Source organism: Pezoporus occidentalis, unplaced genomic scaffold (genome assembly GCF_034315485.1).
Source record: "Pezoporus occidentalis ecotype Australia unplaced genomic scaffold, CSIRO_AGI_Poc_V1 ctg84, whole genome shotgun sequence".
Classification (NCBI taxonomy): domain Eukaryota; kingdom Metazoa; phylum Chordata; class Aves; order Psittaciformes; family Psittacidae; genus Pezoporus; species Pezoporus occidentalis.
In genome coordinates, this window is record NW_026916203.1 from 1936221 (window position 1) to 1953285 (window position 17065).

General features: G+C 36.0%; 1 protein-coding gene across 3 annotated transcripts in view; it reads left to right on the forward strand.

The window, feature by feature from the left end:
• The window catches only part of FBXL17 (F-box and leucine rich repeat protein 17), a 297223-nt gene that overhangs the window by 103745 nt on the left and 176413 nt on the right, over positions 1–17065 (forward strand). Inside the window, exon 7 of one of the 3 annotated variants that reach the window (XM_062604240.1) lies at positions 396–668. The exons of the other annotated variants lie outside the window; for them this stretch is intronic. Coding sequence (XP_062460224.1) covers positions 396–411 — 16 coding nt within the window. The 3' untranslated portion in view covers positions 412–668. Of the gene's footprint in view, positions 1–395; positions 669–17065 lie in introns of those variants that run through there. 3 annotated transcript variants of the gene reach the window in all.

Consider the following 17065-nt stretch of genomic DNA (forward strand, 5'->3'; position numbering starts at 1 on the left):
AGAGCCACAAATATGATGAGGAGACTGGAGCAGCTCTCAAGCGAAGACATGCTGAGAGAGATAGGACTGTTCAGCCTGTAGAAGAAGAGAAGTCTTGGGGGGTTATCATCAATGTAGATAAATACCTGCAGGGATGCAGGGAGGGTGCAAAGAGCCACTAAGTTTTTAGGTAATGCCCAGTAGATTTATCAGAAAAAGGGCATACTGGTTTGGAAGAATACGGAAATAAATCTGGTTTTCACAATACAAACAGGGGACGAAAGGCCTTTTATAGTTTTTAGTTAATTTTACTCTTGTTACATAATACAAAATACATTGATTCAGATATTTTCAGCATGTTGATAAATAACCTAGGATCTGACTAACTTGATTTTGTATTTTCTGTGACTGAGAAGATACCTGCTTTTATAATACACACTAAAAAGAACGGTTTAAATACACACTTCCTTACTGGAATTCTTTCAGGTAAAGTTTACTTGAAAAGTCTAGATATCATTGTATGGTAGAAGTCGCTTTTCCATCCTGATCTCGGCAGCTATCCATCAACAGGGCGTAGCAGTACGCTTGTTAGGCTGAGCAGTGTAACAAATGTTACTAAGCAAGGTCCATCAGATGGCATTGAAATATACATGCAGTCTTTCCAGATGCTGAAAGTAGCTTCCTACTGTGAATAAAGTACATAGAGCAGAAGGTCTCACCTTCAGATTTTATAGCTCTGTTGTTTACAATATATATATTTCTTTTTACTGACAGTTTTCAGTGCTTTCCTTTTCTGTAAAACTGTATGCAGTGATGGTGATTTTTTTTAAAGTGATCCTTTAAATTTTGCCATACGTAGGCTACATGGAGAGAATGCCTTTCCTAAGGTACCTGATAGAGATAGATTTGATAGATATTTTGTTACTCCTGTATTTCAAAAACTGCATAAAAACTAAAATTGTTAAATAGTTTGATTAAAAAATCAGATTAATAGTGTATTACTTGTGTTTACTGATATATAATCTCACTCCCTAAAAATAGTTTATAATAGTGTGAAGCTAGTCATTGACTCTTCTCATAGAAATATATGTAAATTCAATTTCTGGGTTCTAAGAATGTTTAAAACTTTGAGTTAATAGAACAAAAATGTAATCGATCATTTAGACTTTAAAGAAAGCATTTGTCTATAATGCAAACTGTAGTCCCATTTTTACTTTCAGACATGAATTAAATATTGACCAGCTGAATTTGGTTTAAAAAGTTTGTGCCATCCTTTAGTATTTCAGCAGGGGAAAATTAAAACATGCTTTCATAGGTTTTCTTCCATTAGTAGTCTTCTGGCCTGTGAAACTGCGGCAGGAATTTAAAATAGTATTATATGCCCCTGTGACAACTGAGCACAAACATTCTGAACAACATAGTTGTCCTTAGTGATCTCCATTTGGATTGTTTTCCTGCATATTTCTGGTCTTGTTGATGGCAGTAGACAGAATTGAGAGTATTTTTTATAGCTTGGAGTTGACTGTAATGGACATTCCTGGTTTTGTGGAATAGCAATAGTACCTTAGAAATTTCAGGTTACCTTCAACCCTCAATTCATCATTGAAACACAAAAATCCATTTCATTTTAGCACTCTATAACCTTCCAGGGTAAAATGCTTTTTTTAAAAAAATTAGCATTTGGAATTCAAAAGAAGAGAATTGAAATGCAACTAAAACCTATATTTACTAGTAATATTTTACTTTTCCAAACATTAATTGGAAACCAAGGCTAGATAGATGCTGTTTGCTGTATCAGCTAATTTTTACAAAATATTTAATGATAATTCCTGCAGCTTAATGAATGGCAGTCTACATGAATTACACTTCAGAGAGTGAGTGTTATACAGAAGTATTTTGTAGACAACTCATCAGAATAACCTCTTCTGTATTCCCTAATCTCTTTACCTGTAGTGCTAAACAATTGTTTTAAATGTGCTATTAGCAAAAAAAGTTTGAACTATGAGGAGATTCTTGTGTCATTCTTACCTAAAAAAATGTGGTTGATTATAGTTGATACTCCAAAATACGTTTTGTCACTATGCTTGACAGATCTCATTTTCTAAGTAAAATATTGTCTTGTTTTGAGAAAAAAATCTTATCACTCTACTGCAGGCAGTTAAAAATTTGCTAAAGTATTTGAAATCTGAGGATGAGTTTGTAAAATAAGCATCTCAGAAGTTTTCAGTAGCACATACGATTTTATTTTTGCCTGTAACATTGTTTTCATTCATATCTTTCCTACATAGTATATGTAGCTCTGTAGACAATACAAATATTTGCTGAATGAAGTTTGCAGAAATAAGTCCTGATAAGTTCTGATCTAAGTGGTGACCTATTAATGTATCTATGAATCTGAATACCTCTGAGTGTTAGGAAATAAATAAGGCAAAACAGTGTGAAAACTAGATTATTTTTAAAAAGCAGTACAAAAGTTGGTTTGAATTTTCACTGTTGCAGACATTTTTTGCTAACATACCAATCACAAAACATATAATGGTGTTTTATTGTCTGTGTGTTAAAAGAATTACCGATAGGTTGGTCTCCCTCAGGACTGTTCCAAACACGATACAATGAATGCACAAAACTGCATAGTAACGTACAGTAAATATGAAGCATGTACCTTCTAGAAATGAAAGGAATTTGCTGTTTTCACATTGATTTTTCCTTTTTTGGAAAATATTTATGCATAATTTTGCATTGCAAGTGGCTGTAAGTGATGGATGGACTTTAAAAAATCTCCCTGAAGTGGTTTTTGTATTGGCTGCCTAAATGGAAACTGACAGGATAGAAATAATAACAAGTGTTAATATTTTTTTTTTCTCTAGGTCTTACCCTAGTCTTTATCCTCTCATTTACAGGCTTATTAAAACATTAATGTTTATTCAGTTTTTACTGGCTTCAATTCAGATTTGATTGTTAAGACATCTAGACATCTAATGAACACAGAATTTAGCCTTTAAGTTTCCTGAGTTCATCCTAAATTTCTGTATTTTTTTTCCTCTTGTGTAAATAACATACTGTATAACCTTTTTAGTTTGTTCCTGGTTTTGGTTTGTTGTTTTTTTTTTAGTGCATAGATGTCTTTTGTAACAGAGATGAATAGCATGATTACAAAACATTATTCAAAATGTAGCTGAACAATGGACTTTTTCCCAGTAAATTAGGCCTTTTCAAACAAGTAACCATGCTTGAAACAAGAATTATATTGGAAATTAAACCATGTTATTTGGAAATAATTCATGTTAAAATGTACCCTGTTGTCTCGATACCACAGAGTAGCTGTGGGCTTACTGGGTGGACCATAAGACAGTGACAGTTTGAGGGCTACAGTTGACAGGATCTGTGGGAAAGGACTGGGATGGATCTAAGGCTATTTGACAGCCCCCACCACTCTGAATGTTACAGTTTACAGTGGCATTATCTGATACTATTCTGTTAATTTTGTCTGTTGGCAGTTTTTGCTCTCTGGTACTTTTTCTTCATGAACTGTCCTGGTGCTGTCAGTAGCTTCACTTAATTGTCCTTGAGTTCACTTACCACTCATCATCCTTTCCAGTTTATTTGGGCATTACCCTTTATTTGTCTTTGTTGTTTTCTTTATCGTTAGTATTTTGGTCCAAGCCCATATCTCCTGTTTGTACAGCATTTAACACAATCTCCAGCCCAGTCTTCATGTTGGCAAGATGATGCTTCAGCCCTCTGCCCTACCTAGCTTGTGAATGATGAGAAGGCCTCTGTGTTTTAGTAAATTTGTCCTTGCAATCATAAGCTGTAATTCCAGACCCTGCATGCTACAGTTTGACAGTGGATGAACAAAACTAATATTGTACTATAGTCCACTGGTGGTTTAAGGTGATGAGTTTGAAGTAATTGTTTTAGTAGACATTCCAATGCATATATGGCAAGGACTCAAAAAATGACCTTGCAGGTAAAATATATCACTGGATCTTCAATTTAATTTCAGACAATTATTTTGTCACACTTCTTTTTCCAGCTTGTTTTTGCATACTTTGAGTGTTCAAAGGGTAAAATAAAAGTGTTGCAAAGTAAAGCATCTCCTTCTGAGACTGCAGATTATGTTAGCCATTTTATCAGGAGAGAGAGCCTTAGAAGCATGCACACTTTGTATACTGCCTGTTGCCTATCACAATTAATCTTTTTCAGCAAATGCCTTGAAAGTAGTGGTATTAAACAGATATTTGCATCAAAGTGACTTCTGTTACGATGTCATATTGTTGTATGAAGATTCATATATATTGTTCATTTACATCCTAAAAAAGCTACAGGGAAAGCAAATAATTAAATTTTGTATGTACTTTGGATAAGCAACAGCTCTGAGTTTAATAGTGTCTTACAAAACAATGGTGGTATAGTTTAGATAAGTAATCCAGCTATATTCAAGTTAAAAAGCATCATTTGAATAGCAATGCACTTCTAAATGTTTAGAGACAAGAGTTGCACAAAATGCCCTCTGCTTTTGGAAGCAGAAGTTCAGCAGATACATACAATGTTAATTACTCTTACAAAGTATTGTCAGAATGTGAGACTTGCATGTGATTTAAACTACTATTTTTACTCACACTACGTAAGTGATGTCCTACAATTTTTACCATAAAGATTCCATCATCTAGTGTAATATATTAATGTTTCCTGAAATTTCAAGATACTTTTTGGCACTGAAATATTAAATCCTGTATAACATCCATATACTTAAGTCTGTATATACATACATGTTACACAGAATTTGTTCCGGAACTTCAAAGTGATTTTTTTTCTACAGAACTTTTCATAAAGAGCGTGTGATTGAGCATAGGAGGAGAAGTTTTACTGGTGCTGTACTTGTATTATAGTGATGTACTGGTGTCAAGACTTTTAAAGTCATACATCAAGATCAAATAGTATTCTAAAATATTAGATTAAAGCTAATAATATAATCATATTTTATCATTAAATCTGTTTCATGTACTTGTTCTCAGTCTTAAAAAATTCATACGGTTTTCCAAGCTCATCATAACATCATTTTTAAAAACAGGATTAAAATCCGAATAACACACATTCTATAAGAAATTAATATCACTGGTTTTCCACATTTACAGTGCTGGTAGCTGTCCATATCTATCTGGAGAAGTAATCCCTTCCTAAAATAGGATATTCTGTAATTTGCCATTAGCAGTCATGGGTATTTTGATCAATGCGTAGCAGAAAGATCGGAATATATTAATTTTTTGCCATCTCACCTTTGGTATCACACAGTATCTGTAGAGGAGAGGAACGAGTACTGAAAAATGAGGACACAGTTCTAATACTGAATTGTTCGATGTAAAATTCGACTGTGAAGAATCACTATTCCTTTTCGACATATATAGGTGGTTTAGATTGTGTCTATATAAAACTAGATACTCATTTTACTATTACTAAACAGGAGCTCAGTGTGAGTCAAAGGATAAGTGAAAGTGTGAATTGTCAAGAAAAGAATCTTTTATTATGGTAATAGTGAAGGACACAAGTGTTCATTGAGGACACAGTATTTGGGAGATAAGATGTAGAGTATTTCTTACATATTTTTCAATTTTCATTATTGTATATGATTTAAGAAATTTTTTTTCATTCCAGCCTTCATGAATGTAAGTGTAAAATGCGGTTCTGCTGTAATATCAGCATGAAAAGGTGATTGAGAATCCCATACTTTTGCTTTTTAGTTAATATGTGTGGAAAACTGTAGTGGTGATGATTTGTCTAATTGCTCTCTACTGTAGTTACAATTATAGAGAAAAGGTCCATCTAGTCATTGTCAATTAAACTATGAAAGAAAACATGTTTATAGCCCTGAAGAACCATTATGTCAATTTTATGCTGCTCATCAGTGCATAACACATTTACTTGGATATATAAATCTTGCCTTTCTTGGAATTACAGCAGACTTGCTCTATTACAGGCACTTGGTGCTTCTGAGTAAAGATAAACTTAAGTAATGCCTGTTAATTGCACATTCTTTCATTGTCCCGTGTTTCCAAGATTTGTGTACAGTAAAACCTGGGTAATATAATGAGTAGAAATGGATGTGCCACATTGCAGTTTGCACCTTCTGTTTTTACATAGTTAAAACACTGTGGGTGACAGGACAAAATCTGGAGCTTGTAGCTGCTATAGTTGTCGGCATCAACTTCAACAAATGAGATAGGGATACTTGTTAAAATTGCACATGCTTTGGTTTAGGTACATTCTGTGCCTGTTGGGAAGGTTTAGTATCAGTGCTATTGTAGGGAACACTCTGTAAGGATTTTGCGTAGTGTGGTTACTCTTAAGTCATAGGAGACAAGGTAATGAGCAAGCATGAAAAAGTACAGCAACTGTGTGGATACAAGTGAAACTCCTTGTGATTGGCTAGTAGTCATTTTGCCTTTCTGGCCTGTACTCTAGTATGATAAACAACATGACCCTTTTTTTATGTGTTCCTTCTCTTTTAAACTTTGTGGGAAGAGTTGTATCACCTAGGAACATATTCAGGCATAATGAGCAATGCCACTTCAAGCAATGCTGTTTCTGCACTTCTGCCTGTTACCTGCAGTGGCAATACCATCTCTGTATTGGTTGTGCTCGCTGCTGTAGCCACCTCTGTCTGACTTAGTCAAGATCAGGTGTATATGGGTGGACAGTATAAAATGAGTTTGCTGTGTTCTGCAGCTTTAGGGAGCAATTAGACTTTTTTTCTTTTTTTTTCATCTTCTTGTGCCTGATCAAGCTTAGATAAACTCTCACAATCAGCCTTCTGATCTTAGTGGTGCAGACTACATTTTTGGATGTGGAAGAGCTTCATCTTAATCATAAGAATAATGGGAAAAATCACAATCATAATAATAATGGGAAAAAGTCTTATGAGTTACAGTTTAATACAGACACTGTCACTGTCTGTATTTTAGCTTCTTATAGTTAAAGACAGTCTTCCTTACCTGCTGTCAGATTGTGTATGTAAAAATGATTCAGTAATAAAACTTACAAAGACTTTCTGTGTTATTACATGATTAGATTAGATGTATGCAGTATTTTGAATTTTAAAGAAATATATAATTAATTAGTCTATTTCTTTCTGCCCTTAGTGGTGGTAGGGAATTTTTTTGGGGGGTGATTGTTTGTTTTTGTGTAGACACAATCTTTTGCACACAATTAATGCAACATTGTGCAGGTAACTCTATGACCACAAACATCCAGTAATGCAGTACTCTCTAAATGAGACCGTACTAGAGATAAACAACTTTACAGCTCTTGATTAAGAACAAATACGAAAATGCACATATTAAATTTCATTTAAAATTAACAGTAAAAGTTACTGTTTCATCAGATCCATCTGAATGAGAGACTAGCATTCAGTAATGCAAAGCAAATTCTATTTCAGTTCTTACTTTATTTAACAAGGTGGTGCTTGTAATGCAAATATAACCTTATATTGCATTGTTAGAAGGCCTGTTTGTTTTTTTTTCCTGCTTAGACATTGGGTCTTCCTTAAACTTTATATTAAATTTACATACTCTGAAAAGGTTACAGAGTTACAGTATGTATCTAGATTATAATTTATTCAAACTGGTAATAAGACTAGGCAAAGAGTATGCTACTTAGGAGTGTTAAATACTGAAATAATTAAGGTAATTTTGATATAGTACATACCAAAAAAGCAGTATCTTAACCATGGCACCTTTTTATTGTACTTTCTTTTCTTTCCCTACTCTTTTTATTTCACTCTTGATCCTCTCCAGAATACACACACAAAACAGAGGTCAGTTATTAGCATAATTAAATATAAGTACATTCCTGACAACAGTATGAAATAGGGTTATATGTCCCAAATATGTGTTTTGCGCTAAGAAATTGAGACCATTTTCTATCAAAAAAAAAAAAAAAGGAAAAAAGTGTCCAGGACTCTCAGTGTATGGTAACATCTTACCTGCAAATTTCGTTATTATTCAAATAATCAGCAAGGAATAAATTAAAGGAAAATGTTCGGAAATGGAAGAACACTAAAAGTTTTATAAAATTGGAAATAATTTTAAAGAGTTGCAGCAAAATTGATAGATTGTTAAGGGCAAGCTGACAGAAACAAGAACCAATTCAATGAAAACAGAAAATATGCCTATTAAAGACTGACAGTTACAATCAAGGTTAAGGTTGGTATTGGTTTTCTTTGTGAAGAGTTCTGTAGAGGAATATAAAATGATACAGCAATCTATGATTAAATATTTGTATGTTTGAAATAATTTCTTGTCTTCCATGAAAATAACTCAAGATACATAAATGTGAGAACCAGATTACTACACTGTCGGAACATGATGAAAAATCGAGGTTTGCCTCCAAATAATCCAATTGTGAATCCACATTAATGGAAATACCCTAAGAGAAAAGCTGAGTCATCATACCTCAAAAAGAAAGACTTTCACTGCGTTATACCACAGGTTGTTTTCTTATGCTGCCAACACCTAGTAGAGCTGTATATGTCAAATTGGAATATTGAATCAAAATTAATAAGCAATCTAGAAAGTGACTTAACCTCTCAATTAATGCCTCTAATGTAAAGACTTATTTGGTTGATGTATGATACAAACATAGAAAATACTCTGCTGAAAGACGGATTGCCTTTGGGATACATTCTCTAGCAAAGTGATGGAGGTATTCACGGAGGTATCAGAGCAGCAAAGGTGTCCAAAGTACCTAGAAGGCAAAACAGCAAATACTAGGACACCATGTTTAGAAAGAAGGCATAGAAAGGTAACAGGAAGCAAAGACAGCAGGAGCTGTTTTTTCTTTTATTTGGATGTAGTTCAAATGAGCACACATGACAGAGTGGCTGTGCAGCAGCTGTTTCTTGTGAAGCATTTGCCCATATGTCACCTGACTGACTGCAAGGCCTACCAGGCCCTCTGTGGGTTTCTGGACAGTCCTACCTTGGTATTTTTGGTTAGAGCAGGCATTGGAGTTATTTCAGCAGCCTGTCATTTGTTGTGTTTTGAGCCAACATTTTTGCCATGCAGTGCATTTTTGGTCAGTTTCTTTTCAGGACTTGTGCGGAAGTCCTCTTGAAAGGCCAAATCAGTGTTAGATGAAGCATGATCTTTTTCCATACTCTGCGTACCTCTGTGTGTAGTGCTTTTTTTTTTTTTTTATTTTTTTTTTTTTTGGTGTGTGTGTGTTTATTGCTTTTTTTGATTAAAAAAAAAACCACAACATTCGATGAAATTGTGAAATCTGATAGAGCTGGTATTAATGACTCAGGATTGCAGTTATCGTGCGTTGACATGGAAGTGGAGAGAAGGTCTCATACAACTAGAGTCTCCTGCTTATTTTCCAAAGAAAGAATAAACTGATAGTATATGGGATTTACTATGTCTAGATATTTATATTAGTAGTAATATATGTTGTATGTAAAGTTGCAGCTTTTATTTATCCTGCATTATAACATTCTATGCCTATGTTATAATTTGGTTATGGAGTCAAACATTCTGGCAGATAAATCTTTGTACTTTCAGTAGAAAGTTGTAGAACAACAGGTTGTAAAGAGAATAATTGTGCAGGGTTTGGAGGCACTGTGACCCTTGCACTTCTGCATCGTATAGAAAATGGGATAACGTGGAAGCTGTTGCAAATTGATTATTATTTCATAACCTTGAAAGGTTATGGTATATAGGATATTTGTTGTTTGGGGATTTTAATCAACCTTGTAAAATAATTTTCCATTACTTATGAGTGTTTTTGAGAATTTCTGGATACCTGCAATATTTGTCTTGAGCTCTTGGTGCAGAGAGCAGGAAACTGTTTTTTGGGGAGGGATTGATGGATTGAGACACTGAAACTGACAAGCTGAAAAAGTCTTGTATATGATATTCAGTAGTTCAGGTTCTACTGACACTTTGTGCTGTTATTTGTTAAATAATGTATGCTCAAAAGTTATGAAAGAGTCGTTAATTTTTTAAGTTTTAAATCAGTTTCGCACTAAATAACAAGTACCTGAGGAATAGACATTTGATTTTTACATCATCCTTTATTGCAAGAAGAAGCAGCTTTATACTTCAGAAAAAGAAGAAAACCTCATGTAACACAAGTATTTATTTTCCATCTACAAAGCACAGCTGAAGTGGAGGCAGATCATTCATTGTGTGAATTTGGAATTGAATTCAAGAAAAGCAGAAATGGCTATATTTCAATAGCTAATAATTTGAGTATCTGTCTTAAGATTTAAGGGTCTGATACCATACATCAGATTTGTAGTGTTTGTAGTTCTGCAGGATTTTTTTCATATATTGAAAAAAGACTAAATGAAGTAGAGTGTACAGTTATTTAGAAAGACAGCATTTTATTGTTTAGAGATCTACTGTATTAATTTTTCATTTGTGCTGTGCTTCCCCCCAAAAGGAATAAGAATCTATTAAATACTGGCAGAAAGAGATCAGAATGCATCACTTGCTGCTGTAGTACTGGGAATTATCTGATATTTAACAGAAGTTGAGATTTGTAGTTGTAGTATTCCCTTGCAAAGGAACATAACACTTGATTGCTTGGCAAGTTGTTTCTTTCTTCCTCCTGGGTAGTCTTGTCATATTTATTTCTTTCTCAAGCAACAGAATAGGGGCTATGAAATATTTATTTATTCATAAATTTGAAAACTGGTCTAGCTCATATTTATAAATCCAGTTTTTATATCCTTCAGAATAAAGTGAATATAATCTTCCTTTTAGTTTAGGGTCTTATTTTTTCTGTGCATTTTGCTTTCCTAATTTAAACAGAGGTTGGTATCAGATATTGAAAGAGATTGGTAAGAAATCAACAGTCATTCATTATTTGTATTTATATATTCTAGGTGTATATAAAATTACAGCTGGTAAAATCTGTGGGTGATGCAAGAAGAAGAGAAGTAGTAAATAACAGTGATGCCAAGACATCTAGATTATTTTAGTAAACTAAGGCCATGCTGAGAAAAGTGCATTTCAGTATAGCCATGCACAAAATTGTATATTTAGGAACAAGGAATGCAGAATACACCTACACAATGGGGAAAGAGTTACACCTTTGAGAGCAGTGATTCTGAAATAGATTTAGGGACTATGAAAAGTGCACTCAAACTATTATCTAAATGTGACAACACCATCTGTTGAAAGGGGCTAGTGTGAGTTAGCTTATTTCATCTTTGCATATACCTTTAAAAAGGATAATATCACACTGTGACAAACAGCTCCCATATTAATATTTTTTTTAAATAAAGGAATATGGTTTTCTAACATTTCAGAAAGATTCAAAGTCAATTGACTTGCAAAACAGGTGTAGAAGGGTTTTAAGATAACAGTGAAATTATTAAATCTGTAAGTAGGAATGAAAGAACTTGTATTTGGAAATAGAATTTTTTTTAATTGTATTTTTGCATTTTTCAGATTTTAACTTGCATCTCTTAATTTTTCCATAAACCGCTAGCTTACTAGTATATAATATAATTAGAATAGGATCAGAGAGCTTAGACCTCAGGAGGTCTCTACTCCAGGCCCCTTCTCACAGCAGGATCAGGTGTGAGACAAGACCAGGAGAGCCACGTATCAAAGTCTCTGAGGATGTGGTCTGCACAACCTGTCTGGGCAACCTGTGACACTGCTTGTTGTGATGGGGAAAAAGTCTGAAGTTTTAACGTACAAAGTTTCAACTTACAGAGTTTTTTCTTATTCTCTCAGCATGCATCTATATCAACATCCTTGCTCTGTCCTTTTGATGACCCTGTAGGTACCGGAAAACTGCTTTATGTTCCCCCCAAACCATCTTTCCAGGCTGAAAATGCCCCTCTCCCTCTGCCTCTTCTCAGAGGGCCTGTGCTCCATCCCCAGACTGTTGGCCTTCTTTGCTGCCAGAGTGCACTGCTGGCTCATGTGCAGTTTGCTGTCTTCCAAGATCCTTAGTCCTTTTCTACAGAGCTACTTTCCATCCAGTCAGTCCACAGTCTGTACCATTACAAAGGGTGCTTCACCATGGGGACAAGTGTGAATCACAGAATTATAGAATGGTTTGGAAGGGACCTTAGGGATATCTAGTTCCAACCCTCAAAAGATGAAGATAGCTAATAAATTTTAAATTGATTTACTGCAGTTATTTCATTGTTATAAACTCTGGTGATGTTTGATGGGAAGTAGGAACTGTTTTGTAGGATTTTTGTGTGACATAAATACTTTAGGATTACTCACCATTTACGTAGCTGTACAAATTTATTATGGCTAACCTGTAATATACTGTACAAAACTCTTCTCCTTTTTATTAGTAAATCCAGATTAGTTTCTACCCATTTTCTGGCTTTTTTTTTTTTAATGTAACATTAAAAATTTAATTTTAATGTAACATTAAAAACAAAGCTAGAAAAGTTGCAGAGATCTCTTCTAGGATGGCCTAGAGTAGATTCCTGCAACTTCCCTAGGAATGTTATATGCCAAATTGTTTTATTTCTATTCGTATGCTTTCTGTCTTTCATGTAACTGAAATCATGGCTACAGTGGGTATGACATAGCCTACAGTAGCCTTTACAGAAAGTCTCATATGTTTTAGGCAGCGATTAGCCTCAAAAATTCTGGCTCACAGTACATCTGTGTAATTATTGTTAAAGCCTTAGGATATGAGCAGGATATTAAGTAGGCCATGTTTTCTTCTTTGCCTATTTCCTGATGCTTCAGAAAAGAATTGGAATTTAGATATAATTAACGTAAAAAGCTTTTAAGAGATTACAAATTGAGCCAGGCATAACAGCATAAGCACTTCATGTTTTATTAAAGAGCCTTCTTGAATGATTTGTACTGTCCCATGGCTGCAACAACTTAAATGTGATCTTCTTCTTGTTTTTACTGGGTATAATCATGATTGTGTTCCATGTCCTATGGAAGCTACATCTTATGTAATCTTTTCATCAGAGGCTTGTGTTTAACTTGTTCAGATTTAAGGTTTTTTTGCATAAGAAAAGAAAGAAGTTCAGGAAAGAAGTCAAATAACAAGGAATTTGGAGAGCATAATTGAAGATAAGATACACAACATTAAACTACAAGGTCTGAGTGCTTACAGTAGAGTCTATGGATTTACATCTTTTCCTAAATAAACAAAAAAAGTACATTCTGCTTATTGGAATACTTGGAAGGTGTTGGCAAAACACTGAGGCTGATGAGAAGGTAAATGAAATTAAAAATATTCCTTGAAGAAATAATAAGAAACTTATTCAGTTTGCAGCTCAAGGTGACTCTTAGTGCCAGGGTCATGTATTCAAGCCCTGCGCTGGGCACACCAGGTTGACTTAAGGAGAAAAATAACTGTTAGAGCTGAACCTGGGACATGCGGTTATTTAGATAAGATGGGTATAGTACCAGTAATTTTTACTTTTTTACAGAAAGCAGCTGATAATATTAGACTAGTAAACTTTATTGAGCATGTGTGAAAACCTGGCACACACTTAATTTTAGAGAAACTCACCTATTTTTAAAATGAGGGAGTATGAATATTGATGAATTGCTTGCAGGTGTAATTTACACAGATTTTATTAAAACCTTTAATGTTCTTTATTCTTTCTGTTAATAGAGATTAATATTATTAGTACAGATGAAGAAATAGTTTTGCACTAGTCCCTCTTAATGCCAGTTTCCTGGAAAAAGTTGTGTGGATCATTTATGTATGCACCACCCATATTAAAAATAACTAATACTGTCTTCGGAACTTTAAAACAGCATTTGACATTGATACTGCAGTTAATTACTTCCTCTTCACCCACCTTTTTATTGTATTTAATTTCTGTTCGCCTTTATATTTGGAAATTACTATACGTATAAATTATTTAGGGCTAGAGTCGCCTGAGTCTGGTTTTGGTTTTCCAGCAAACTGGATTTAGTCTTTAAATGTAATTGCAGTTGCATAATAGCTAAAAGAAACCAACAACAACCAAGCCCCAAGACAAAAGAAAATACAGAGAAGTGGAGAACTGTACAACATTTATACTGTTAGCTTTCTGTGAATATATTATATCCTCTGATGTAGAAGTACATATTGCAGTGCCCAAATGTAGTATCAGAGTATTAAAAAGGGACTGGTAAAACATCTAGGAAGGTACTAAATTTTAATAACTTACTACATAGCTGTTATTTATCATTCTATAGCAGTCAGTGCCTAAATCATTGGAATCTGCAAGCTGGCTATGTACATAATGACATTTCCTTGAAGTACAAAGGAGAAAAGGCTCATTCTTGCAATGCTCAGCAGATTGTTAGGCAAACTTGTCTTGTTTTGGGTGCCAAGAACTGGCAACATGGTTGTGTGCTCCTTGATTGGGCAGGAATGGTAGCTTAAAATTAACATGCTAGCAGCAGTCATCTGTTCATGCCCTCTGCATACATTAAATGAAAAACAATCTTTGAACACAGAAGCTGAGGAGAGAGCTTAATCCTGAGTCCTGACAGTGGTGGCGATTAACTAAATCTGAGAAGAAAGAGAATACTCACCTGATAGTTCTTTGGAAAGCAAGGCAGGAAGCTGCCTTCTGCTGTGTGGCTACTGAAATACAGGTGCCATGTATTTCTAAGAGGAATGTTTAGTCCACTACATTAAAAAATTAATACTGAAGTTACATTTTGTCTAGGGATTTCCAGCAATGCCACGAGAAGAGATTGCTGGTTATTGTTATTGTCAGAACGCTCTATATATGTAACTCTTATGCTTGCATTAGGTAACACCATGGATAATCATTATATGGGGCGTGTATAAATAACAGCAATGGTTTAACATTATATGGGTTGTGTATATATAAGAGCAGAGTCGTGGTTTAACCCTAGCCAGCAACAAAGCCCCACAGAGCCACTCATTCACTGGCCCCAACAGGAAGAGGGAGAGAATCAGAAGAGTAGAAGTGAGAAAACTCATGAGTTGAGCTACAGACAGGTAGAACTAAGTAAAGCAAAAGCCACAAGCACAAGAAAAGCAAAACAAGGAATTAATTCACCACTTCCCATAGTCGGGCAGGTGTTCAGCCATCTCCAGAACAGGGCTCCACCATATGTAATGGTGACTTGGGAAGACAAACACAATCACTCTGAACATCCCCACCTTCCTCCTTCTTTCCCCAGCTTTACATGTTGAGCATGAGATCATATAGTATTGGATATCCGTTGGGTCAGTTGGGGTCAGCTGTCCTGGCTGTGTCCCCCCAGACTCCTTGTGCACCCCCAGCACACTCATGGGTGGGGTGAGGAGCAGAAAAAAGGCCATTGGCTCTGTGTAATCCCTGCTCAGCAGTAACAAATGTATCTGTTATAAATACTGTTTTCAACACAAGTCCATAATACAGCCCCAGACCAGCTACAATGAAGAAGATAAACTCTATCCCAGCCAAAAGCTGCAGAGGTGGGGTTCGCTTGTTTCATGAAAAGGTGGTGAGCCACGAGCTTCATGAATGTTGGAAGACTGTCACTACAAGGATATATATTTTATTAGGAGACTCCAACAAAATAATACAAAATATGCCTGATAGAAGTTTAGAGCTCCCTCATCTGAAGTAACTGATAATCTGTTTTTTCTGCTTCTTTGTATATGACTAAGTTGCAGAACTACTTAAAAATAAGGACATAAATAATCCTGTGCTTGATTGCTGAAATTTTGCTAATATCATTTGGATATATTCTAGTCATTAACTTGAACATATGCTGAAATACTTTGCTGAATTGACTTAAATTTGGAGAGTGGAAAAAAGGGTAATAATCTCTTTGTTCTACAGTATTTCATCTTTCAAAAACAATTTGAATGAAGCTTCTATTGTAAGGAATACATAAAAATCAACTTTTATTTCATTGTTGAACTGATTTCATTAAGAGAATTGCAGGTGTTAGTTCAAGCACTTCAGAAACTTTGTTCTAGGATAGAAGTGCTTGACAGTAACAAGCAACTGGTTGTGGAATGCCTGTACTAGCACTTATGGTAGTTAAATTTATAATGCTTCTGAGCCCATTAAAACCCCGTCAAGTCTATTGAATTATTATTTATGGAGACAAAGTCAGATGCATGTTGGTTCTACAAGGACCAGACGTATGGTTGGAGCTGGGACTTTCAAAGAGAAGAAAATTATACTTTGCCCTCATCTGAATCTTCATTTTTCATTCTATAGAAAGTATCCTTTTTGTGTTTGTTTTTGTTACTACATTTTCCCTGCATGGTACTGTGTGTTTATATAGTAAGTCTACATACCTTTCACTTTCATAGTGTTAGGTTTTTAATTCATTAAACCACAACAAGCGGCTTAAACTCGCTACTAGCATTCAGTCAGCTGATGGGAGCTAGCCCAGCTAGAGCCGCAGCCGGCACGCTTCAGCGACCGCCAGGGTCAACGGAGATGAGGAAAACCAGAGGGGATAGCGCAGAGACATCGCGGCTCCCGACATCTCCCGATCCCCCAAGCCCCAGCAGCCCTTGCGAGAGAGCGGCTGACGTGGCGGGGGGCGTTCCCACGGTGACAGCGACCACCCCCCTGCCCCTTGCCTCGGAAGAGCCTCAGAGAGGGCAGCGGCTGCCCACCGGGCGCAGGGAGGAGCGAGCAGGTCGTGTTGCTGACCCTGTTGCTGGTGTCCCAGGCTGCTGACCAATGTGGTTGCCTCCAGAAGGAGAGCTTGCAGTAAGGTGACTGCAGCAACTCAGACAGAGACCCCGTCCCAAACCGTGGCTGTTCAGGTCTCTGGGTGCAGGGAGTGCCAGAGCCTGCTGCTGCCGGGGGAGGAAGGACAGCATTCCACCTGCGTGAGGTGTGAGCAGGTAGAAGATCTGCTTAGCCTGGTGGCAAGACTTAAGGAGGAGGTGGAGACGCTGAGGACCATCAGGGAGTGTGAAAGGGAGATCGACTGGTGGAGTAACTCCCTGGCGTGCCAGTCGGAACGGTTCCAGGGAGATACCCCCAAAAGGGGAAGGACCCCCTGCCCTCTCACACAGAGGGGGATGGCCCGAGACAGCCCCTGCCCTGTAGCTGTTGCGCAGAGGTAGGGGACCAAAAAGACGACGAGGGTTGGAAGCGAGT